This window comes from Idiotropiscis lumnitzeri, chromosome 4 (assembly GCF_059441095.1).
Source record: "Idiotropiscis lumnitzeri isolate Australia: NSW breed Sydney's pygmy pipehorse chromosome 4, RoL_Ilum_1.0, whole genome shotgun sequence".
Classification (NCBI taxonomy): domain Eukaryota; kingdom Metazoa; phylum Chordata; class Actinopteri; order Syngnathiformes; family Syngnathidae; genus Idiotropiscis; species Idiotropiscis lumnitzeri.
In genome coordinates, this window is record NC_142394.1 from 22,139,133 (window position 1) to 22,163,540 (window position 24,408).

The window sequence follows — 24,408 nt, forward strand, 5'->3', positions numbered from 1 at the left end:
GTGAATGGAGTGAAATGTAACTAGTGGTTACCAAGGTTATTTTATATTTCAAATTTAAAAATATTTTTGGAACGAAATAAAATTAAATTAAATTTAAAAAAATTAAAAAAAGAAAAATGACCGAAACTACATTTTACACTTTGAAAACTAACTAAAAACAACTAACTAGAAAAAAAAATAATAATACTAAAACAAACTAAAACTAAGCGATTTTGTAAAAAAAAAAAAATAATAAAAATAAATTAAAATTAAATTAAAAAAAAGAAAAATGACCGAAACCACATTTTACACTTTGAAAACTAACTAAAAACAACTAACTAGAAAAAAAAAATAATAACACTAAAACAAACTAAAACTAAGCGGTTTGGTAAAAAAATAAATAAAGAAATAATAAAATCTAACAAAGCTACCCTGAAAACTACTGACTTCTCACAACGAAATAAACACCAAGTGCAATTAAAATTGGCTAGACGACACCGAGTCACGTGACATCGCCCTAGGGAATTATTATTATTTTTTGACAGATTAAAACAGATAAATTAGGCCCATTTTTTGCTTTGGCATGCGCTCTCCTGGCAGTGAACGCAACTCATTTGGCAAATTGTGAACAATTCTTGGAAAAAAAAATAGGCTTCAGTCTTCCAGTACTGTCAAACATGAACAAAACAAAAGCGAATTACTCGTGTATTTCAACCACATTGCTTTGACTTACTCGCCTGTTTAACGAAAGGCTAAACCCTCAACACACGACTAGCTCACGAATGACATCAATGTCACGGTGTTACAGCAACGAAACAACACGTAGACGTAACAAATAACAAAACACACAGGTCCATATTTATTTTGCCAAAAAATGACAAATATCACTGTGATTTACTGATTCATGTGTGAAGCCCTTCGTTTGTGTTAAGAAGGAATTTGTAGATGAAGCTACCTCTTCAGGAAAAAGGTATCCATGTGTCCTTGCGTGAAGTGAAAGCTGCCGCATAAGAATATATCTCAAACTATATGTCAATATGACACCACCCTGAAGGAGAAGCACACTGTCCGTTGAATTGAAGCAAAACTTAATTATTCTATCGTAATCGATGTTTTCCTAAAGTATAACATTAATACGTTGATCGAAAAACACTTTATTATTATTTCATTTATTTATTTATTTTTCTAGGCGGTACGGTGGACGACTGGTAAGCATGTTGGCTTCACAGTGCAAAGGTCGTGAGTTCGATTCCGGCTCTGGCCTTCCTGTGTGGAGTTTGCATGTTCTCCCCGTGCTTGCGTGGGTTTCCTCCGGGTTGATTGGACACTCTAAACTGCCCCTATGTATGAGTGTGAGCACGGATGGTTGTTCGTCTATATGTGCCCAGCGATTGGCTGGCAACCAATTCAGGGTGAACCCGCTTACTGTCTGAAGATAGCTGGGATAGGCTCCAGCACCCCCCGAACGTCGTGAGGACAAGCGGTCCTGATAATGGATGGATTTATTTTTCTTACAATTTCAGGGCTGGCAGGAACTAATGTAAGTACTAATGAGCTAATGCTTCAACCCGGATACAGCCTTTCCTAACCAAACAATCTCGCCGACTCCATGTCCATGTCTTTTGTGTTCACTCACAAAGCAAACCCTCCACGAGGCTTTAAGTGATTGTTTGCCCAGCTAAGTGAAAGCGAGGAGGTTGCGGGTAGTGATTCAAGCATTCAGCCGACTGCTGATTCATGCGCCCGACCGAAGAAGCCGTCTGAGGAAGAGAAGACACGGCAAGAATTGAGGTGATGACTAAAGGCAGCAACCAGACAATGAACTGTTGATTCGCGGCAAATAGAAATAAACTAAATCCGATCGGGATGATGGCCCGCCGAGCGAAGACGAGCTGGAGGATGAAGAAAGCGCGAGTGTAGGTTGCTGCGATGAATGCTGGCCTCCTCTCGCTCATTCATACGCTGGGGAATGCTTTGGTTCGCTGTTGACACGGCAACCAAAAAATTATAAATTTTCTTCCGCTCCTTGAGTGCAGTGTTCCTTTCGTTTGAGCACAAGTGAGAAAGATTGTGTTTTGATGCTGTTGCTGTATATAGAGGATAGTTTTTTTTCCTTAGTTCACGAGTATGGCAGCAGTTATTGTTTTTTTATTTTTATTTTTTTTTTTAGACAGTGCTCTGTCAAAAATTCAAACTCTTCTTCAATGTCACATTTCATACCATTGTGCAGTGTGGCAAATGTAAAATTTTATCACCAATCTATGGTATTGGTCAGTCCACATATGTGGGTGTTATTTTGATCTCAATTTTTGTAGGTTTTGTGGTCATTTTGGAGGTACGGGGATTCTGCCCGACGCCGATGTTCATTTGTTTTTAATGACAAATGAAATTAACATAAAGTCGAAATGTTCCATGCTGCGTATTTTGAAATTCAATCACTGCTCTTGCAAATCAAAAGGAAATCCCATAGTGTTGTCTCTTGCTTTTTCTGATTTACGATTGGGAACCAAATGAAAAAAAAAATGGCGCTGAAATATCTTCTAAGAGCTCTCAACACCACAATGTGCATGTGTGTGTTTGTCCTTTCTTTCACCTCCATCAAGGGGATTGCACCTCTTCAAGTTTAGCCTCACGACCTCTCACTCTTAAAAGTGTGCAAAGGAAGGCCCTTTATTTATTTATAGTTGTTTTTATCTGGGAAAAAGCCAATATGGGATGTTACCAATCATGTCATATTAACTGAGTGCATTATATGCGCTTTGTTGTTGGTGCGGCAGACTTTGTTCAAACGTTCAAAGTTTTACTCCACTGCGATTCATTAGGGGATTGAAAAAAATCCTTTTCGACATTCACAGATAGGCGCACTTGGATCAGCTGTGTTTTGCCTAATTCTACAGATAGGAAGGAAACGTGGTTAGAAAGACATACTAGTTCTCTTTAATGACGCAAACGAAGAAAATGTGTTAGATCTGAAAGAAAACTCGAGTTGTTTGGTAAGCATTTATATTGCCATGATAAAACTCGGTGATTCTACTCAAAGTTACAGCTGCTGCATCTATCTATCTATCTAATCTCGCTTGCTAGCTTAGTTAGCTAAGCTAGCTATCTCTCTTTCTCTCTCTCTCTCTCGCTCTCTCTCTCTCTATATATATATATATATATCTCAGAGTTCTGCTGTTGGAGGTTTGAATCTGGGCTGCATCCTTCCTGTATTATGATCTCACCATTGCTTGCGTTCTTGCTTTCATAAAAAATGCGTTCTGGGGTCAGTGAAGTTTTTAAATTGACCATAGTTGCGAATGTTAGTTTGTCCATCTCAACCACGGACAAGCGCTACGGAAAATTGATGGATTGTTTTTCTATGGATTGATTTATCTAGCCAATCCAGCCAATCCATTGACACACCCTATCAAGATGACTCACTGAATGATGACACAACAAATATACAACCAATTAACAACGCACGCCTTGGTATTCATCTTGTTGAAAACTCTCTTAGCTTGCTGACAGTTTGGGCTGTCACTAAAGCCGTCACACGTGCTCCCACACACCTGGGACAAACTCATTCGAGGGCCAAGAACCCATTGTGGCCCGCCAATCAAAAGGTTTGCCCACCCTGGCCATAGACTAATCAACTGTGCAACAAATAATCAATCCACCAATAAAACAGTGACTCACCCACAAAGACCGACTCACTTTTTGAAAAAAGTAACTCTAACAATCAATTTTGCCATGAGGCAGGTGAACGACAAAAACGGATAGCTACCGGCCACACTTGGCAACAACGGTAAAAACAACCCCCCTATGACCATCCCCAGGGGTGTCTACGAGGCATAAACAAAGGAACTCCGCACCAAAGGTATTGAAGTAAAGAAGCCTATCGGATGAAACAACAACAACAACCAAAAATAGTCCTGTTGCCTCCGTTCAACTTTTCCTAAGGCTGCGCAATTGTATTCTTAACAGTCATCTCTTTTTTTCAACCCCCCCCCCCCCACACCCCCTTCTTTTTTTTCCTGTGTCCATATGTCCATGCGTCCTCAGCTCCGGGGCGGCCCTCGTGGCCGGGATGCCACTGCGTGCCGTGCCAGTCGGCAGTGGACGGTGAGGCCCAGGAGGAGGGGGGCGAGTGCAGGCGGCTGAGGGGGGGCAGCCCGCACCAGGCCGGGGACATGAATCTCTGCTGGAACGAGATCAAACGCAAGTCGCACAACATCCGGTAAGTGGATGCTCACGTGTTGAAATGGAATCTTGGTCTCTTATGGCGACACAAGCTCCATACAGCTGGTGCAAAAAATGTTTGTTTGTTTGTTTTTTTAGCCTGGAAAAGATTAATGGCAATTTCATTCATTTTGATGGGGAAAGATTACACTGGTCATTTTTTTTTTTTAAATAGAGATGCAAGTTAACTTATCAAGAGTAATTTTTTTGCGCTGATTCCGAATCTGCCCTCATTTCTCTTTAACATCAGGTTTTCATAATAGTAATAATAATAATAATGTGTAAAATGTAATATGATTATATTGTAATAACGTATTAATTAAATGCTAGGTTATGTATGAGTACATGGTAAACTTATCATACTTATTGTACAAGCTTTTACACGTCGAACTTAAAAACAAAAAATGGAAATGTATCAAAAACCTGATGTGCTAGAAAAAAGTAAATTACTTTTTTTTTTTTTTTTTTTTTTTTTTTTAAATATCCGTAATTGATACAGTTAGGGACACACAAAGCCATCTCTGATTAAAAAAAAAAAAAAAAAAAAAAAAATTACTCTTCACCAGTGTTATTTGCGATACTTTACAAGTGTTTTGAGTCACTGGTCTGGTCACGGAATTAATTTTGTCGTATCGTAAGGCACCACAGTGATCACAAATAATGGAGCAACACATGTAGAAAGAAAATTAATCAATCAGAGTTAAAATGGCCTCTCTGAAAACAGTTGTGCTGTATTTTTGGATTTGTGCCCATTTCAAAATATTGCCCATGGACACGCCCACCGTGGAGTGGAAGCTAATGATGTGTGACGTTTGTATATCACGACCAAATTTGTGTGTTTTCCATTTACTCCCTGCAGAGTCAGCTTATTCATCATTGATAGCAAACTAATGCTGCCTCTATTGTGTTCATGTTTACCCGCGCCAAACTATTAGACGCCACTCTCGTTGCTCTCTAATGCTTAACTGGAGACCGTCCAGGCTTTGCCGCATCATTTCCGACCCTCCGACTCCACTCCTGGGATCCTGTTCAGACAATTGCACCCCCACCTCCCACTTTAATGGCCTACTTGACCCCGGCGCGTCTAATGTGGAATAGGGAAGATGACGGGGGCAGGACAGTTGTGAAATTGGTTAAGACAGTTTCCCCCGCAGCTTCCGTGTAATTAGATCAGCGAGTAGAACAGAGGCAACGGAGGGGTGGGAGGAATACAGCGGTAAATTGATAGGGAGGGGGGGAGCCGGGAAAGGGCGCCAAGGCAGATGCTACTAAATCATCCCAGAGAGAGAAGCAGGCAAAAGGGGAGGTTAGTATAGTGAGTGAATGAAGAAGAGCTGGGGTAACCTTGAGAGCAAAGTGTGTTTTTATGCACGACAAGTGCCGTAGACTTTGTGTCTATTTATTTATGCCTTTGACATGTTTGACCTGACACGTAGTCTAAAATTAATAGAAGATAAAAAAAAAAAAAAAAGGCTGGTGTTGTTGCAGACATTTCATATTGTGTTTCCAGTGCAGTCGCAGCAGTGCAGCTGAATAAGATCGTAGTTGCTACTAAAGGTAAAAAGTAAGTACCGGTACATATTCTTTTTCCGTATGCTTGTGCATCAGTTAGACACGTTAGTCTGATGATATTGGCCACAAGCCACTGGCGACACTTATTGAGAGCACATATGCGCATGTTGTTGGGTATTTGCATACAGTAAAACGAAAGTTACTGTGGGAGGGTGTGGAATTTATGTTACAAATATACATTGGCTTTTCATAACTTCACAAAGTGCAATTATTTATTTATGGACAGGAGATGGTGTCATAACTGTTTTTTCTTATGGTCCTAGAATTAGTTGATGCAAGTATTTTAGGACATAGTAGCCCATAAACTGAAATTTTAAGGGCGCAAGTAGAAGATTTAGGATTAGTTAATATTCATTCCATTTATTGTCATTATACTTATTGTATATATATATATATATATATATATATATATATATATATATATATATATATATATATATATATATTGCGATTAATTAGTTAAAAAATCTAATTGCTTGCCAGCACTAATATATATATATATATATATATATATATATATATATAATATATATATAATATATATATGCAAATATCTGTATTTGACCAGTCAGACGTAAACCTAAATTTTTACTTTAATATTATAATATTATAATTATATTTTTACTCTGTCTTTACTCTACTAACATGGCATTATGTTTTTTTCCTCTAATTATTCTATTAATTTGTGATTAGAAACATTTCCACTTTCCACAAGTTTGTAAATTCTCTGGACGAAAAAAAAGTTTCAGAACCTCTGCTCTCGGGCCGTTGCTATCCTGCAACTTTGCTGGGAATTAAATGGAACATCACCTGCTGCATACGCGACTTCCAAAACTGAGTGGGAAAATCCGCATTTAGCATTTTCTTGAGGAAGCGGTGGGGGGGGGGGGGGGACAGGTGGAATTGGCGCATGAAGATAAGAGCGAAGCTGGAAGATATGCAGTGTTTATGCGTGGCATGGAACTTATCAGTGGGACACAGTGTGACTCTGCTAATTGGACTCTGAGATGATAACAAAAGGTTGGCGCTGTGATCACTTTTTTGATGTTTCATGCAGAAAGAAGGCCAACTCATTAAATGACACGCACACGCGCACACACACAAACTGAGCAGCGTATGAGTGACTGTGACGGCACTGGCATCATGTTGCTGCGTGTTTGTTGTGTTTTGCTATTGAAGTAATACTTCTATGACATGACATAAACCTGCGTGTAGTAATAACACATTTATAATATCAACATAAAGTCTGTCTTAAGAAGTGCAGTTCCCACATATACTGTTCATATGATTGTTTCATGAAAGATGAAAAGTTGATAAAGCCCTTACCAAAACACAAATGAGCTGGGCTTGTACTGCGTCAATCTAATCTCACTTTTGAGTGACATTCTTATCACAATGAACATACTGATAGTGCAAATGGATTGGGGAGTTTTGTTTCTTCTCTGCTCCAATCACAGCCATGTTGACGCGAGTCTTGGCTGTCACATGGTGAGCCGCCCAGCGCGCACCCCACAGGGAATGCCCACTCTGATTGGGCGCGGGCGGCCTTGCGCCTGTGAGGAATGAATGTACGCGCATGGCTCAGATCGTTGCAGACAGTCGACCACCCACAGCCGATGTCCGTCTTGAGTAACGAGGCGACACTTCAGGCACGCTTTTCGTCACCGTCTCGTTTGGTCATCTCCACGGTCGGCCTTCTGTGTATTTCTATGCAAGTGTAGCCATTCGCTATTGTCGCTTGGTTCCTTCCTTCCTGTCTTCCTCTGGTCATGGCTCAGTGAAAAAAAATAAAAAATCCCTTAGGGGGTTTGGTGCCCTATTTTCTCGGCGTCATCTCTGGGCAAGCTCCTGTGTTGTGTCTAGAGGATAAACTGTGATCCATTTAGATGTTTGTGTTGCTTCTATTGTTCAAGGTTAGTGGCTTAAAAAAAAAAAAAAAAAAAAATAGGTGAATACCATTATTTGGACTGTATGGGGAACAATCAGTTTCTCAAAATTCACCGTTTTGTAATATTAAGCCTCGTCCACTTAAGATAGATGGTCACTTCTTTTGACCAGAGATCTCTTTTTCTTTTCTTTGGCGGTTAAAACTGTAATTACATTGCTATTGGGATTCTCTTCCCAGTGGTTGTTTTTTTTGCTGTTAACACTCTGAAATCCCTCAGCCGGCTTCTCTCCTATTGGTTGAGCCACTCTTGAATTCAACATTTTTGCAGATGGATTAGCATTTATTTTTTTAATGGAAGTGGAAATGCGAAGAAGCTGGGGTGTATTTCAGTGCTTCACAACTTGTGAAAATATAAGTTGCTATTTTCCTGTTAGTCATTTTAGCATGTTTTTTTTTACTCTGCAATATGTAGATGTATTAATTTTTATATCAAGCCGTTGCATTTCAATTGAGGTTAAATTTAGCCCTGGGTTATTATTGGACTTTATGAAGAGATTTCAACGGATCACGCCCGGTGCTTTTTTTTTCTTCTCTCTTTTAACACTGCTTAAAAATGTTGTTAATAAAAATATTCATTCAAATTATTTCGTCACCACTGTGATAGCATAGATTACTTTTAAACTGCGGTACATTCGGAATCCCCGACAATTTCCGGTTAAGCCGTTGCAAATGATTCTACAACTGCTCATCTAAAACCAAGAATTTCTTTTTAAAATGTCATAAACCCGCCGAGCTTGTCTAAACTACAAAAACAATCATTTTCATTTTCAGTCGGCTTCCAAAGCAAGTGCATCACTTTTCGTGAGAGTTTTCTTTTCTTTTTTTGCCACCACACTGATTCAAAGGATCTACCATTTGTACCTTTCACGAACCCAGCCCATCAATTTCAGGTGTGCCCACAAAAGCTTTCAAATGCACTCCACTTCCCACTTGACTTCCAAGACCATTTTTATGGAATAAATCTTGTTTATTCCCAAGTTTTTGGTGCCGCATCTGCACATCGTCTGTGAGATGTGTAGCAGGGAAGAAAAGTCAAAGAGTTGAGAGATTATGGCAGTGAGTCACTCTCATTCAGAACGCCAGAAAAAAACGTTTAGTCGCCGCTCTCACCGCTGCACACGCCATGTTTGGAATTGCCTTGTAATTGCCGAGAAATTTCTGTCGAGCCACTTTCATTGCTGTTGAATAACACGCTCGTGTTCATTCTTTTCTAGAACTGATTGCCATGGAAAGTCATTCCTGTGTGGCAAGATTGATTGATGACAAACAGCATGTGCGGCATTTATTAATACCCGTCACCCGCGCCGTGATTAACAATTTATCTTTGCATGTCATTTGCTTATTTTTATATGTTAATGTTCTCATTATGCTGGCACTGTCGTTTTAGAGCCCTCGCCGTTCTGCATTGATGTCAATTTCATATTACGGATTCCCTTTGGCCATCAGCTGCGGTAGCTCCTCAAACAACATTTTTCACTTGTGAAGGGGAAAAAAAAAACACCCGAGTGAGTGTTCTTGTCACTCAGCAAATGGATTTCCCGCAAATCTCAGGAAGGCGGCGGCGGAATAGAGACGCTTTCAGGCCAGGCATCGTTTACACTCCTGATGCACAACAAAGCAGCATTTCCCAAACAAGCTCACATCCTCACCAACGTAATCATGTTCCTTATTGTTTGTCAAAATGAGGAAATGTTTCTTATGTAGATGACGCACAACAATGCTGACTGACTATGCGATCAGAACGCATTTTCCAAACGAACCAGCCGGGACTTGCACATGTTGACGCAGGCAACCGTCAGGGCCGGCTGCTGTTTTTGTACACAATCAAGTCAAGCATGAAAAAGGCCAGTCAGCGCTGTTGCATTGAATGATCTTCAGTCAGATGACAGCTACAATAATAGTGCCAAACTCATACAGGATGTATTTTATCCGTTAGACCAATCATTCTCAAACTGGCTTCCCCAGACCCTCAGGGGTCCGGTAAATGTAGTTGGGGGGTCCCCCCACCCCAAAAAAAAGAAAGATTTGCTAAACATTTATTTTGGGTGTCATAACAAGCTTAATATTACAATAGAGAATATTTATTTTTTTACACACGTTTATTTTTAATTAAATATTATTTATAATTATTATTGTTCTGATAGCAGGGATCTGTATCGTGCCAATACCGGCCTTATTTTAGTTTATCGGGTACTCGTGATTGCTGTTTATACCAGCCACGATAGCAAATGCCCAAAAATCTTAAATCGATAATAATAATTTGCTTACTCTTGCAAACCAACAAGAACTAAAAGTTGCAGTCCTTCTTTTCGTTCTCATGTTTGGCCTCAATATGGAGTGGCTACCAATATGCACATTGATTTTGTCATTGAATTGTGCCGTCTGCTTGTGAGCTCCCAGCAGCAAGTGATACAATTCTAATGTTTCACAAGTGTTGCATCATAAATGAGACAATAATAATTTTTTTTTTTAAGTGTGCTTACAGAAAAGACTTCTGATTCTCCAGTGCGAGAGAACGATTTCCTTGAGTTTGAGTGCATTTCATCAGTGTGGCGACAAGAGGCAAAAACATGTGTCGCGTGGTGACACAGCACACGCAATCTGACATGATGTGGTGCAAATGTTCTGCCCAAATCATAAATTGTTCAGTGCGGTCTTGCCAGATTTAATTTCGCATTCGGTATGCGAGCATTTAAAAAAAAAGAAAAATTGAATAAAAAAAAAATATGTATATATATATATATATATATATATATATATAATTTTGTGTTCTTAAATAAATGAATAAATAAATAACATCAAACATTTACATTTTCCACTGTTAATGTGACATTTAACCTTGACAAAAATTTAAACGTCTTTTCAAGAGGGGGAGTCAAACTAAACCGCAGTCAATTCTATTATCTTCTCTCGAACCTTCCAATTAATGTTGGGCTGCCTTGTTAACGCAGCCTGGCCTATCTAACTCCTGGGCACTTTTTCGCCATTTTTCACAAACTTGTGTTCAGTTGAGTGAAAAGGAGGCACAGCGAGAGGCGGAAAAAGAGAAGAGAAGAGCCGAACAGAAAAAGGGCTGTGCTCAAAGCTTCCTCTGGCCCCGAGGCAACACAGCAGCGAGCTCCTCTCCTAAAACAGCCCAAAGTCTGCTTCAGTCTCCTCCGCATTAATTAATCATGGAAGCGGCGAACGCTAAGCTTCTCGCTGTAATCTCTCCGACTGATTGGGGAGTTGAATTTCTATTTGACAATGTTATTTACTTTTGGATTGGGAACTGTCGAGCAACGTGGGGGTGGCATGCAACGGCGCTGTGTTAAACTGCATACAAAGGTTGCCCAAGCACGACACAGTTGACATTTTCAGCTAAAACAAAAAAAAAAAAAAAAGAGGGAAAAAATTCTCCCCCACAGCTAGCAACAGTGATGCGTTGATGCCGGGTTTGCGGGCTTATCTCTGCTGGATCCTTCGGACGCAGCTAATCCCGGAAATGAAAAGGTCTCGTATCTTTCATTACAACAATATTATGGCAATATCAAACTGATGTGATCGTGCCTTCCCTTGTGATAGCTTTCCAAGCTATTGCTACTGTTGCTGCGTGTGACAAATACGAGAGGTCATCTCTCCGGTTTTCTTGTCATTAATTCATTTGACTTCCTATCAAACCACAACTGGAATGCTGCTCCCCTGTGGTTTGTCCGACGGAACACAATACAGTGAAAGTCTGTGACTTAAAGAGAGACTGCTCTAAAATGTTTTATTTGTAGTTGCACACCCTCACGCTCAGATTTAAACTCATTAAAACACTTTACATTATTAAAACAATTTTTTTTGAAAAATATTCCTAAAGAACTATTCCCACTCTCTGGCTGTCCAGAAATGCGATTCATCAAATAACATTACTTTACGGAATTGAAAAGAAGTCTCGCGTGTACAGTTCTCCAAATAAAAAGTTTACTTGCGTCACTTTGCCGTTTGATGTACATTGTAATTTAAAATTTGAAGTTCACTATCAAATTGACACATAAAACAAGAGGATCAAATACCAAAACCATTTCTTTTTATCTCGGAAAGTCAAGGTTTATTGCTAATATAGCTATAATATAAAACTTCAAGAACCATCAACTGGCTAATCAAAATTAGCATCAATGTCACTGTCATAATCAACCTTCAAACAACTGCTGCTTTGACACATACACGATATTTTCTCTTCTCTGTTCCCTTGTCAAGAGGCAATAGTGTCTTGAAATGAATGCTTCCAACCAGCTACAAGAATTACCGTGGCTACAATTTGTCAAATAAACACAAAAGACGTGCTACTGAGGCAGGTAGCTAGCTAACAACTTTCCTAGCACGCTAACATCAGTTTGTTTCTGCCCTGATGTTACTTCACAAAGAAGTGAACAGCAGAGACGTAGCTACTGTTTTTGGCCGAAATAATTGCTTTTAGTGTTGTGCTACATTTCATTTAATTAAATTCAACACTGATTGCCTTTTTACTTTAAAAACCAATGATTGCTTAATGTGAGCATTACGAACCATAATATTGCGAGCGTTCAATGTACGGTTTGATTTATTCTGCCGTCCTCTGAGCCTTTGTTCCCCCCTTCCTGTAATAATATGAGAATAACAATTATTTGTAAATGTACTCATGGTGATCTAACGAAGTGTTTGCTGGAGCCGTACACTCCTGATTGGATTACCGTGCATGTTAATAGCCGTCTGAGCATGAGTGTTGCGCTCCATTGTTTGTTGAGGAAAAAATGATTTACACATCAAACAGCCACTTGCTCATTTCATTTCAATGACTGTTAACACTGTAGCCTGCTTTAGAGCCAGCAAACCATTCACTGTAGTACTGCAAAAAAAAAAAAACTCAGCTGCCCAGCTGCAACAATATTGATTTGCCCCTTTAAGTAGATACATGTCCCCCGGAGCTAGTGGAGATTGAAAAGGAGCTAAAAACAAAGGGAAATGATGAGATATAAAATCGGCAGATGGCCAAAGAGTCACTGTAAACGAGAAATAATGCCCTGTTTGTGTGTTGAATGATAAACACATTGAGGCCTTTGGGTTAACACATTCATGCTGTTTACTTTGTTGCTGTGTCACAGAAAATAACAATCTAGCGTGGCATTCAGCAGGGCGCAGACCTCCACGGAGGGCCAATCATCAGCATTGGAATTGTATATCTTTATAGACAGCATGTTTGCATATGTTTGTATAATATTTACAATATGTGCTGTGTAGTAACCATGTCATAAACACACCAATGCATGATCATTTGTGTCCTGGCCACTTTTGAAAGTCTGTATGATCAGTAAAAGAACAGATCACGACCCTCAAACTGTCTGTGTCAATTCTTGGACTTTGCCCACTCATTTATCCGAGTCCTGCTTCCAATGGCCGTGTTCATATTTGCCTATCAATCTATCCAACTTACAAGTCTTTCAAATTACGAGCCATCGCTCGGTCGATTTTTATTTTTATGTTTGCTTCATTTTGTGACGCAGCATCAAGTCAATTAATTAAAACAAACGAAAAAATAGTCGAGCAACATCCGCTAATGCACTTTCAGCTATTTCTTGAATGAAGTAAAAAGTCAGACTCACAAATGAAAAATGAAAACACTCCCAAGTAACATGGAGAAGATTCCTACACTAAACCAAAAGCATTTTAAATAGCCAACCCGACTGATTCCAGTTCTTGACATCACTTACTGGCCACACCTTAAGATGATACACATTAATGACTAAGGCGCATTAAAACAACTTTATGTTAGCAGAAAATCATTGCTATGCGCTAGCTAGCATCTGCGTGCTAGCAGTACTGCAATTGAAGCGCTACATATTAGCATGTAATTTTCCACTCATCCACCGTTTTGGCTCATTAGTAACATGTCATTGTTCTTTGTGCGCCTTCCAATCTCATCAGCGGAACATTCACTTTCGATATAATGAAAAGTCTAGTAGGCGGCGGCATACACTTAGCCAGGGTTTGTTACTCGGTGATATATCCTCCACACAAACACAGCAATGGAATTTTTCAATACAAGAAGGATTTCTTAATTAAACTACAGATAAGACGGGATAAATGAGTTAGTCACAAAGAAACAGAAGCTACGCGTAATGGAAGGCGGTGCATGAATAAAGAAACGTAAAAAAATATATGCCCTTGAGCAACCTAATTCTTCTACTATTATCGTTCGACTAGTGCTCTGTGTTTGCTTACTGTCGACTAGTGAATGCACAATTCAGTGCGCTAGTGCAATATTTAATAAATGCTCAAACAGATTGCTGTTACGATCCGTGTTTTGTTTACCTGCTTTCAGCAAGGGGGCGTTTCCCCCCGGCGCGCGCCGTACCAGCTGGGAGAAACGCGCGGACGAGCCCGCAGCTGATTCCGATCACGCCACTAATTACGGGACTACTTAAGCCGCCGCCGGGAAGCAACCGGCGTCGGATTATTATATATCCTGCGACACTCATGCTCATGGTTCACGTTTTGATTCTGCCCTTCTTGCTCCGTGTGTTGTTTGTTCGTTTGATCCTCAGCCTCAGCTATTCGCCGGCTCGCTTTCTGTTTGCATTTTCGCTCATTGGACTTTGCTTTCCCTTTCGCGGTAAGCCATTCTCGTTTGTGTATTTTCCTTGCCTTGCAAGCGCTCTAAGTTTAGTGTTCGTTTTACTTTCCTGGTGCGGCTGCGCCCACCAGCGCTTTTCGTTGTCTGTTTTCGTCTCGGGTGTAAGTTACGAGATCTGCCTCTATTTAGCTACCCTGCGGATTCATGCAGTAGGTTCTGTGTGGATTAATTGCTTGCTGCCGGACACAATAAACATCTTGTCAAAACCTCCTTTCCTGGTCAGCGTTTTTAGAGTCCACCAAACGCTGTCGGCTGCGGCCGAACAGCAACCTTGTCAGAATAATCCGACCATGGACTCTGCTGACCGCGATCGGATCGTGACAGCTGTGGCCAATCAAGGACGCTTAGTCGGCCAACAGGGCAATGAGCTCGCGGCCCTGCGCGAAGCCATCGAGCGCATGGCGCTACACCTAGAGACTTACGATGCTCGTTTAGGTCCCTCGTTCGCCTCCGGGTCAGTCCCGGGCGCCGCGGCGTCCGGCGCGCCCCCACCGGGACTGCCGATTAGAGAACCCAGCCTGCCCCACCCCAGCCGCTATGGTGGCGAGCCCGGCCTTTGCGCCGTGTTTGTCCACCACTGCCGGTTGATTTTTGACCAGCAACCCCTCACGTACGCCCACGATAGCTCTAAGATTGCATTCATGATGAGCCTCCTGACTGGCCAAGCGAGTGCGTGGGCCATGGCCGTGAGTGTCGCTCGTCCGGAGATTCGGTCGTCACTTCCCGCCTTCCTGGAGGAGTTCCAGCGGGTTTTCCACCACCCGATCAAGGGAAAGGAGGCGGGTGCCGAACTATTGGACTACACCCAGGGGCCCCGATCGGTCGCGGAATACTCCATTGGCTTCCGCATTAAGGCTGCGGAGAGCGGCTTCGACGACTGCGCCCTGCGGACGATCTTCCGGCGGGGATTGACCTCCGTACTCAAAGACGAGCTGGCCGTGCGAGAGGACTCATCGTCGCTGGAGGAGCTCATCTCCCTGGCGATCCGGCTGGACAACCGCCTCCGAGAGCGCCGCCGCGAGAGGGTGGCCGAACAGCGCTGGCCCGACCCAGCAGCCTTCCGGGTTCCTGAGCCAGCCGCCGCCGAGGAGCCGATGCAGCTGGGCGCGGGACGCCTGGTCCCACTCGAGCGGGAGCGTCGCCGGAGGACGGGGGCGTGCTTCTACTGCGGTCTCCAGGGTCATCGCGTGGCTTCATGCCCCAAGAGAGCTACTCGCCGTGACTCGTCATCCGACAGCGTCGCCCACTATGAGTGCGCGGCCGACCTTCCCCCGGTAACCCGTCCCGGACAGGAGCCGCCCGGCGTCGGGGCTCCAGGACGGGGGGACGGTAACTCCCGGGTCGCGTTGAGAATGGAGATCGAGGGGGAGATCTCGGGCGCGAACTCAACCGTCCGCGTGCGCGCGCTGATCGACTCGGGAGCAGACGACTGTTTTATCGATGCCGGCCTGGTGGCCGAGCTCGGATGCGCAGTGACTGAACTGGAGCGGGCCGAGCCCTTGTACGACCTCAACGGTCGCGTCCTGGCGGCCATCCGCCGACTGACTGAGCCGTTGTCGCTTAAGATCTCGGGTAACCACGTCGAACAGCGGTCGTTTTTGGTCATGCCCTCTAGATCCGCTCCGCTCGTCCTTGGCCTTCCCTGGCTGAGGGCGCACAATCCAGTGATAGATTGGGAACGATTGTCGATCTTGAATTGGGGAACCTTCTGCTATGCCCGCTGCTTGGGGTCCGCCGAAGAGGGGTTAAGGGTTAGGCCCGACCCCATTAAGAAACCGAACCTCGAAAACGTCCCCGAGATCTACCACAACCTCAGCGCGGTTTTTTGCAAGGAGCGCGCCAAGTGCTTGCCGCCTCACCGCCCCTACGATTGCGCGATCGACTTGATCCCAAACGCGGTCCTTCCGTCGGCCCGCCTTTACAAGGTCTCCCAGCCCGAGCAGGCAGCAATGAAGGAGTATATTACTGAGTGCTTGGCTGCGGGTTTAATTAGGCCTTCCAAGTCACCGGTGGGCGCCGGCTTATTCTTTGTAGAAAAGAAAGACAAGACGCTCCGGCCCTGCGTCGACTACAAGGGCTTAAATGAAATAACGATCAAGAACCGCTATCCGCTTCCTCTGTTAGACTCCGCCTTCGCCCCCCTGCAATCCGCGACCATCTTCACAAAATTAGACCTCCGCAGTGCTTATCATCTGGTCCGCATTCGGGAAGGGGATGAATGGAAGACGGCTTTCAAGTCCCCGTTAGGCCACTTCGAATACTTGGTCATGCCTTTCGGTCTGTCAAACGCACCCGCGGTTTTTCAAGCGCTGATAAACGATGTCCTAAGAGATTTGCTTAATGTTATCTGCTTTGTCTACCTCGACGACATTCTTATTTTCTCTCGCTCCGCTCACGAGCACCAGCAGCATGTCCGAACCGTCCTACAACGCCTGCTCGAGAACCGCCTCTACGTGAAGGCCGAAAAGTGCGACTTTCACCAGCCTTCGGTCCAATTTCTCGGGTTCATTGTAGAGGGCGGACAGCTCCGTGCTGATCCCGCCAAGACGAGCGCGGTAGTAGATTGGCCGACGCCAACGACGCGTAAACAGCTCCAGCGCTTTCTCGGCTTTGCAAACTTTTACCGGCGCTTTATCAGGGACTATAGCCGTCAGGCTCTGCCATTAACCCGCCTGACCTCCACCAAGATCCGTTTCGCGTGGGATAGTCAGGCCGAGGCCGCGTTCACAAGCCTTAAGAGGGCTTTTACCAATCCGCCGGTTCTGCACCACCCTAACCCTGAGCTCTCCTTTATCGTAGAGGTGGACGCGTCCGACTCAGGGGTGGGGGCCGTCTTATCCCAGCGCTCCCCGGTCGACCAGAAGCTCCATCCCTGCGCCTTCTTCTCCCGCCGCCTCTCTCCGGCGGAAGCCAACTATGACGTGGGAAACCGGGAGTTGCTGGCCGTGGTCCTGGCACTTCAGGAGTGGCGCCACTGGTTGGAGGGTACCCCGGAGCCCTTCATGGTCTACACGGACCACAAGAACCTGTCCTTCATCAGCTCCATGAAAAGACTCAACCCCCGGCAAGCACGTTGGTCACTCCTGCTGAGTAGATTCAACTACACACTCACCTTCCGCCCCGGCTCTCGGAACACCAAGCCCGACGCCCTGTCCCGTATCCACGACTCCGGGGAAGAAGAGGAGAAGGGGGGCCCGCCCAGCGTGGTCCCGGCTCATCGTCTGGTGGGGGCGCTACAATGGAAATTCGAGCAGCAGATTCGAGAGGCACAGGAGGAGACCGGCGCCCCGGCCGGATGCCCCGCGGGCCGCCTCTACGTTCCAGCGCAGCTCCGAGGAGAAGTGATCACCTGGGGTCACGCGTCCAAGCTGGCCTGTCACCCGGGCATTCGCCGCACCCTGGGTCTAATCGGGCAACGCTTCTGGTGGCCTTCACTGAAGGCCGACGTCACAGACTATATTCGAGCATGCCCCTCCTGCGCCGCCAACAAGTCCTCCCACCAACCACCAGCGGGACTACTGCACCCCTTGCCCGTCCCTGCCCGCCCCTGGTCCAACCTTGCACTGGACTTCGTCACAGGTCTTCCCGCATCCAGAGGGAAGACAGTCATCCTGACGGTGGTGGACCGATTCTCCAAGGCAGCCCACTTCGTCGCCCTGCCCAAGCTTCCCTCCGCCCTGCAGACGGCCAACCTTCTCGTCCAGCACGTGGTGAGATTGCACGGGGTTCCGGACGATCTGGTGTCTGACCGCGGCCCACAATTTGTCTCCAGGGTCTGGAAGCTGTTTTGCCGTTCACTGGGGGCCACGCCAAGCCTGTCGTCGGGCTATCACCCACAGTCCAACGGTCAATCCGAGAGGGCTAACCAGGACCTTGAGGCAGCCCTCCGATGCGTTTGCCACAGCCAGCCCTCGACCTGGGTCGATCACCTGCCCTGGGTAGAGTACTCCCACAACACCCTGGTCTCGTCAGCCACCGGGCGGTCGCCCTTCATGACCGCTTACGGGTACCAGCCACCGCTGTTCCCCACCCAGGCCGGCAAGGAAGAAATCCCCTCGGTCCAGCGCCACCTTAAGCGGGCCCACAGGCTATGGAAGGAGACCAGGGCGGCCCTCTCCCGGACAGCTGAACGAAATCGGCGCATCGCGGACCGCCGCCGGCGACCGGCTCCCGACTACCAACCCGGGGACCAGGTGTGGTTGTCCACCCGGGACCTCAACTTGGCGGCATCTTCCCGGAAGCTGGGCCCAAGGTACGTGGGCCCGTTCGAAGTAGAAGCCATCATTAACCCCGTCTCCGTCCGACTAAGGCTGCCCCCCACCATGAGGATTCACCCGGTTTTCCACGTCTCACTGATCAAGCCGGCACCTACCTGCGACATGGTTCCGCCCTCCGCCCCCCCACCTCTTCCAGAGATCATCGACGGGGCACCAGCATACAAGGTTCGGGAGATCCTAGACTCCAGGCGCAGGGGAAGGGGCTTCCAATACCTGGTCGACTGGGAGGGATATGGCCCGGAGGATCGTCAGTGGGTTCCCCGCTCCTGGGTCCTGTGTCCCGACCTCATCCACGACTATCACCGCGCTCACCCTTCAAAACCAGGTGGTCCGCCAAGGGGCGTCCGTTAAGGGGGGGGTACTGTTACGATCCGTGTTTTGTTTACCTGCTTTCAGCAAGGGGGCGTTTCCCCCCGGCGCGCGCCGTACCAGCTGGGAGAAACGCGCGGACGAGCCCGCAGCTGATTCCGATCACGCCACTAATTACGGGACTACTTAAGCCGCCGCCGGGAAGCAACCGGCGTCGGATTATTATATATCCTGCGACACTCATGCTCATGGTTCACGTTTTGATTCTGCCCTTCTTGCTCCGTGTGTTGTTTGTTCGTTTGATCCTCAGCCTCAGCTATTCGCCGGCTCGCTTTCTGTTTGCATTTTCGCTCATTGGACTTTGCTTTCCCTTTCGCGGTAAGCCATTCTCGTTTGTGTATTTTCCTTGCCTTGCAAGCGCTCTAAGTTTAGTGTTCGTTTTACTTTCCTGGTGCGGCTGCGCCCACCAGCGCTTTTCGTTGTCTGTTTTCGTCTCGGGTGTAAGTTACGAGATCTGCCTCTATTTAGCTACCCTGCGGATTCATGCAGTAGGTTCTGTGTGGATTAATTGCTTGCTGCCGGACACAATAAACATCTTGTCAAAACCTCCTTTCCTGGTCAGCGTTTTTAGAGTCCACCAAACGCTGTCGGCTGCGGCCGAACAGCAACCTTGTCAATTGCTATGTGATGTTCTTTTCATTCCAACACGGACTCGGTGCTTTATTTGTCTCTCTCTGAGCGAGTATAATGGATGCCCCCGTGATGGACAAATGTGCTATTAGCTTTGTGTGTACGTGTGTTCTGCTGCGCACGTTTTTGTATTAGCTTGTGGACGTGTGGAGGTCTCTGTTGTGAGGGTTGAAGCATTTTGATGCCAGGGTTGTCTGCTGATGGATGACCTTACTCGGGCACAGCCATGCAAGAGAGCCTCGCTTGCTTGCGCTTGTGTATCACTCAGAAGCTTTTCACACAGGCTGTGTGTAAAGTTGGACTGCTGTATTTGTAGTCTCGCCTGTTAGCGCCGCAAAATAACAGTTTCCTTCCATTTCATTCAAATGCTTCAGTGAGTTTGGCGGCTACTAAATATATGCTTGGATGCTGCAACACACCCGGAAGAGTCTTTTAAAAAAAAGCAACGTGATGCCTCATCGCAATGCAGCGGGAAATGATCGAATTTCACTGAATTGGTTTGAAGATTCAAAATTATTTGCGATAAATAAATAAAATAAAGGAGCTGTGTTCATCGAGCTAGTCCAGTGACAAACAGAACAATTAAATATTCTGCCACTAGACAGCAGAAAGTACAATGAACCTGTGCGGTTGCCATTCCTCAAACAGCTCCCACTAATTAAAACAAGAAATGTGTTTTATTTCAATGTATTTATTTTCGTATTTGTTTCAAAATGAGTCTTCCCATGAAACGGGTTTCTGGTGCAAAAAGAGCCTGAGGAGCACTAATTGTACTGAAAGAAAATATCAATTACATCATTAATCGACTTCAACTCATTGCATTATCATTGAGTACAAAAAAATTTAAGTTATGTAAGATGTACGGATAATGAATACATTATTTGTATTATAGGATATATGGAATTTATTTACATTTTTGCTCTGATAATGATGCGTATTGTTATTTCTACTGAATTCATTTAAACGACAACCCCATCATGAAGCATTTTATAATATTAAATGAATACCTTGCTGTTGGTGTCAATCAAACGAGAACGTTGTTATCTTACTGCCGGTGTACTTAATTATGACCTAATCAATTAATTCTAATCTTTTCATACTTACCCACTCTCTCTCTCTTCCGCGTACCTTCTTTCCCTCCCTCCAGCTGGCATCTCTGATGTAATTCCGCGTCTCTCGTGTGTGCTCGTGTGTGCCAAATTCAGTTTGCAGAAAATTGCCTTACACTTCCATTTCTCCTCTCGCTAATGTGAACTGAAGTGACCCCGCTGATGAACGCGAGCTAATGGTACACGTGGAGAAAGACTCGTTCTGGACTCCTTACACAGATCTGGCGACACATATGTCTTGGACATCTGTGACATTATTGTGCGGCTATATTTTATGAATATTAATGACTTCACCTATGTTTTTTTTGACTTACTTCCTTTCTGGCTTATCATGGAGATAGTGCTGGTGAATGCAATGTGAGGTAATAATAATGCTCGACTGCGGGCGTCTGGTGAGTAAATATTTTCACGCCTCTAATGTCTCTTTAATGCCATTTTAATGCCAGCTGCAGTGCAAAAGCAACACTTTGCTCAGGTCATGGTGGTTAGTGGTAATTAAAGATTCATCCATCCTTCTTTTCTATACTGCTGCAAGTGTAATTAAAGATAATAATTTAAAAAAAAAAAACACTGTTATCTATTTTGTGTTTTGCTGGGAACAATAACAAAGTGTCAGCTCAGCTAATGAATTACTTACTTATGAATGAATTATTTATCCTCACTCCACTGTGATTAGCTTGCACCTTCATTTGCAATTCTATTCTCTTTACTTGCTATATAGAAAGTGAACAAAAGGAGGAAGACTTTATTGATCCAACAATGGACAAATTCACTATAAATAAAAAAACACAAGTATTTGATTATTTCTTATTTTTACATTATTTTATATTACGTTTTTTATATCATATTAATTTGAAATATAATGATTTAAGAAATAATATAGAAAATTAATGCAAAAAAAAAAACTTGCATTATATCATTTGTGGTACATGAGCCCCCGCCAAACGTATGAATTATAAAATTAAAATTTAGACCATAAAAAGCAAGAAGTTTCAGCAAACATGAGAATAAAGCTTTTCCACTTGGTTCTAACTTTGGATCTTTTGGCAGCTTATTCAATTTGCTTGCAGCATACTGCCCATACATTATATTTCTATTTTTCTTTCGTGGTTAGGGTCTATATCAGGCATGGGCATACTACGGCCCGTGGGCCACATGCGGCCCGTTAAACGTTTTAATCCGGCCCGCCCAACTTGAAAAAAATTAAATGAATAAACCTTGTTAGTGTTTTATTTTCTAAATGCTCTGGTTTTTCATTTAAAATTAAATGTATTTTATTTCTCCAATGAGGTGAGCTTACCAAAACACTCCATCCATCTGCTCCTGGTCCGGCCCCTCTGTCAAATTTTAGAACTCATTGTGGCCCGCCAATCAAAAAGTTTGCCCACCCCTGGTCTGTATAAACACATTTCACTTAACTTTGACTTGATTTGACTTCCCAAGTACGGTCCATTTTATCATCATATCCATCTCTAGTTCGCTATACAGAAAAAACACCCGAAGAAAGACAACCAATCAGCAGGAGGAGGCGTGACTTGTATAGTGTTATTCATTTGCCACACTCATCGTGGGCACACCCCCCACACCCTTGCATAAAATAAAACTTCAAACCAATCACATTTAGGGACATTTTAATCCTACATTGCGAATAACAAGTCACTGTGACACATGGATGCGTTCCTGCGATGAGTTAGCCACACGAGCGCGCGATGTCATGGTTTCTTGGATATCAAATTAGATTGGCCCGAGATGGAGAGATTGTTTCCTCTCAAATGTGAACTCACCCTTTACGTCATAAATTGAAGTCAAATCGTCTCATGGATACAAAGTCGAAGTCAAATTGAGTCTTTCATGAGCTACACAAGTCCCATTCCTAAATGGATGACTAGAGTCATGTGACTCCCGGTCTAGTAGAAGTAACCGAATGTTTCTTGTGTGTGTGTGTGCGTGTGTCAACAGGGTGCGTATAGAGGCCATCTCGGACAACAGTGGGAAGCTGCAGCTCTCCCTGCAGGAGATCATCGAATGGCTGACAGCGAAGGACGAAGAGCTGTCGGAGCAGCTGCCCATAGGAGGCGACGTGGGGGCCGTGCAGCACCAGAGGGAGTTCCACCAGGTAATGCCGAAGCCTAATACCTTTTCAAATGCTACACAGATTCCATAGACTCGAGTGTCTATTGTCCCTCAAGGGGGATTCATGACCACCGTGTGATAGATTTACACATAAATACCGAGAGATGTATTCAGTGGGCGTTACGGCTTAATGGAAGTGTGGCGGCGAGGACAAGTCCCGCTGAGTGCCCCTTTCCACTTTTAAGCTCGCTATCTGTTTCCTTAGTGTGAAAATGGATCGAGGGTGTTCCCGGGGTCATGTTCTACGATCTGTGTGATGCGTGTGATTGGTCTGTCATTTATATCTATCTACATTGGCTATGGTAAATTGGTTCCAGTCTAAAATGGATGGTACGGAAGAAAAAAAAATACGATATTATTATCTTTTTAATGATTTCGCAGAGAAGCATCAAGGGGTAAGTCATGATTGTCGCGAGTTGGCGTTTCAAGATAGAAGACCCTCACGGCTTCTCTTATCACGGGATTTGAATGTGTTTATTGTCCAGCGGTCGGCGGAACACTCTTACAATTTGATAACATTAAAAGATATGACATATCGCAAGGACATCTTGGTTTTCAAGTTTACAAAAGTGCCAAGATTAACACTTTATTAAGTCGCTTTTTGATATAACACTTTTCACTTATTCGAAAAAAAAAAAACATCACAGGTTAAACTCTGAATTTTGGACAGGCGTTTGACTAAATGTCCTTGCCCAAGAGTGTAAAAAAATATGGCATTGCACTTTTAAATGTCATTTTCTTTTGTACAGAGTTGGCTTGAGATATCAAGGACCTGACTCGCGAGTTTTTCTAAATATTAGTCGTCGTTCAGCTAATTTGTGTTTTGCTTTGACTTGCGGGCAGAAATTTGGGAAAACCAAACCACCGCGTAGCTTTGCCTTTAGGAAGTCCGTTTCATCATATCGCGTACAAACAACGCAAAACATTGTAGCCGCCCTAACAAATTGAAGAAACAATGACATTTCCACAAGCGAGAAACATGTAGACCAGGCGTGGGCAAACTACAGCCCGGGGGCCACATGCGGCCCGTTAAACGTTTTAATCCGGCCTGCCGAACTTGAAAAAACTGAAATGAATAAACCTTGTTAATGATTTTTTTCTAAATACTGCGTTTTTTTTTAAGCCATATTTTGTTGTCATGCTTTTGTTCTTTAAAATGAAATGTATTTTTTTTCTCTGATGTGGTGAGGTTACCAAAACTCTCCATCCAACTGCTCGTGGTCCGGCCCCTCTGTCAAATTTTAGAACCCATCGTGGCCCGCCAATCAAAACGTTTGCCCACCCCTGATGTAGACAGATAATATAACAATATTCACAAGCATGAATTATTTATCCTCTGCGAAGAACAACGAACATTAGTGTGTGTCTTCCTTCCTCAATGATGATCGTGAGAGGACGAGGGTGCAAGTCATTGTCGCAATCTGTATAATGTAAAGAAAGATTTGGTGTGTGTGTGGGGGGGGGATTTTGCAATGTATTCTATATTTAACCGGTAGTCATTTCAGCTCTTGTAAAAATGTGGTGATGTGTTGG

General features: G+C 44.1%; 1 protein-coding gene across 3 annotated transcripts in view; it reads left to right on the plus strand.

Moving 5' to 3' along the window:
- drp2 (dystrophin related protein 2) overlaps positions 1-24,408 on the plus strand; it is a 157,349-nt gene that overhangs the window by 71,901 nt on the left and 61,040 nt on the right. For 2 of the 3 annotated variants that reach the window (XM_088293437.1, XM_088293438.1), the window contains 2 exons: positions 4,024-4,198; positions 22,702-22,858. In XM_088293437.1, the coding sequence (XP_088149563.1) occupies positions 4,024-4,198; positions 22,702-22,858 (332 nt within the window). Of the gene's footprint in view, positions 1-1,439; positions 1,520-4,023; positions 4,199-22,701; positions 22,859-24,408 lie in introns of those variants that run through there. The other variant, XM_088293439.1, reaches the window with a different exon arrangement.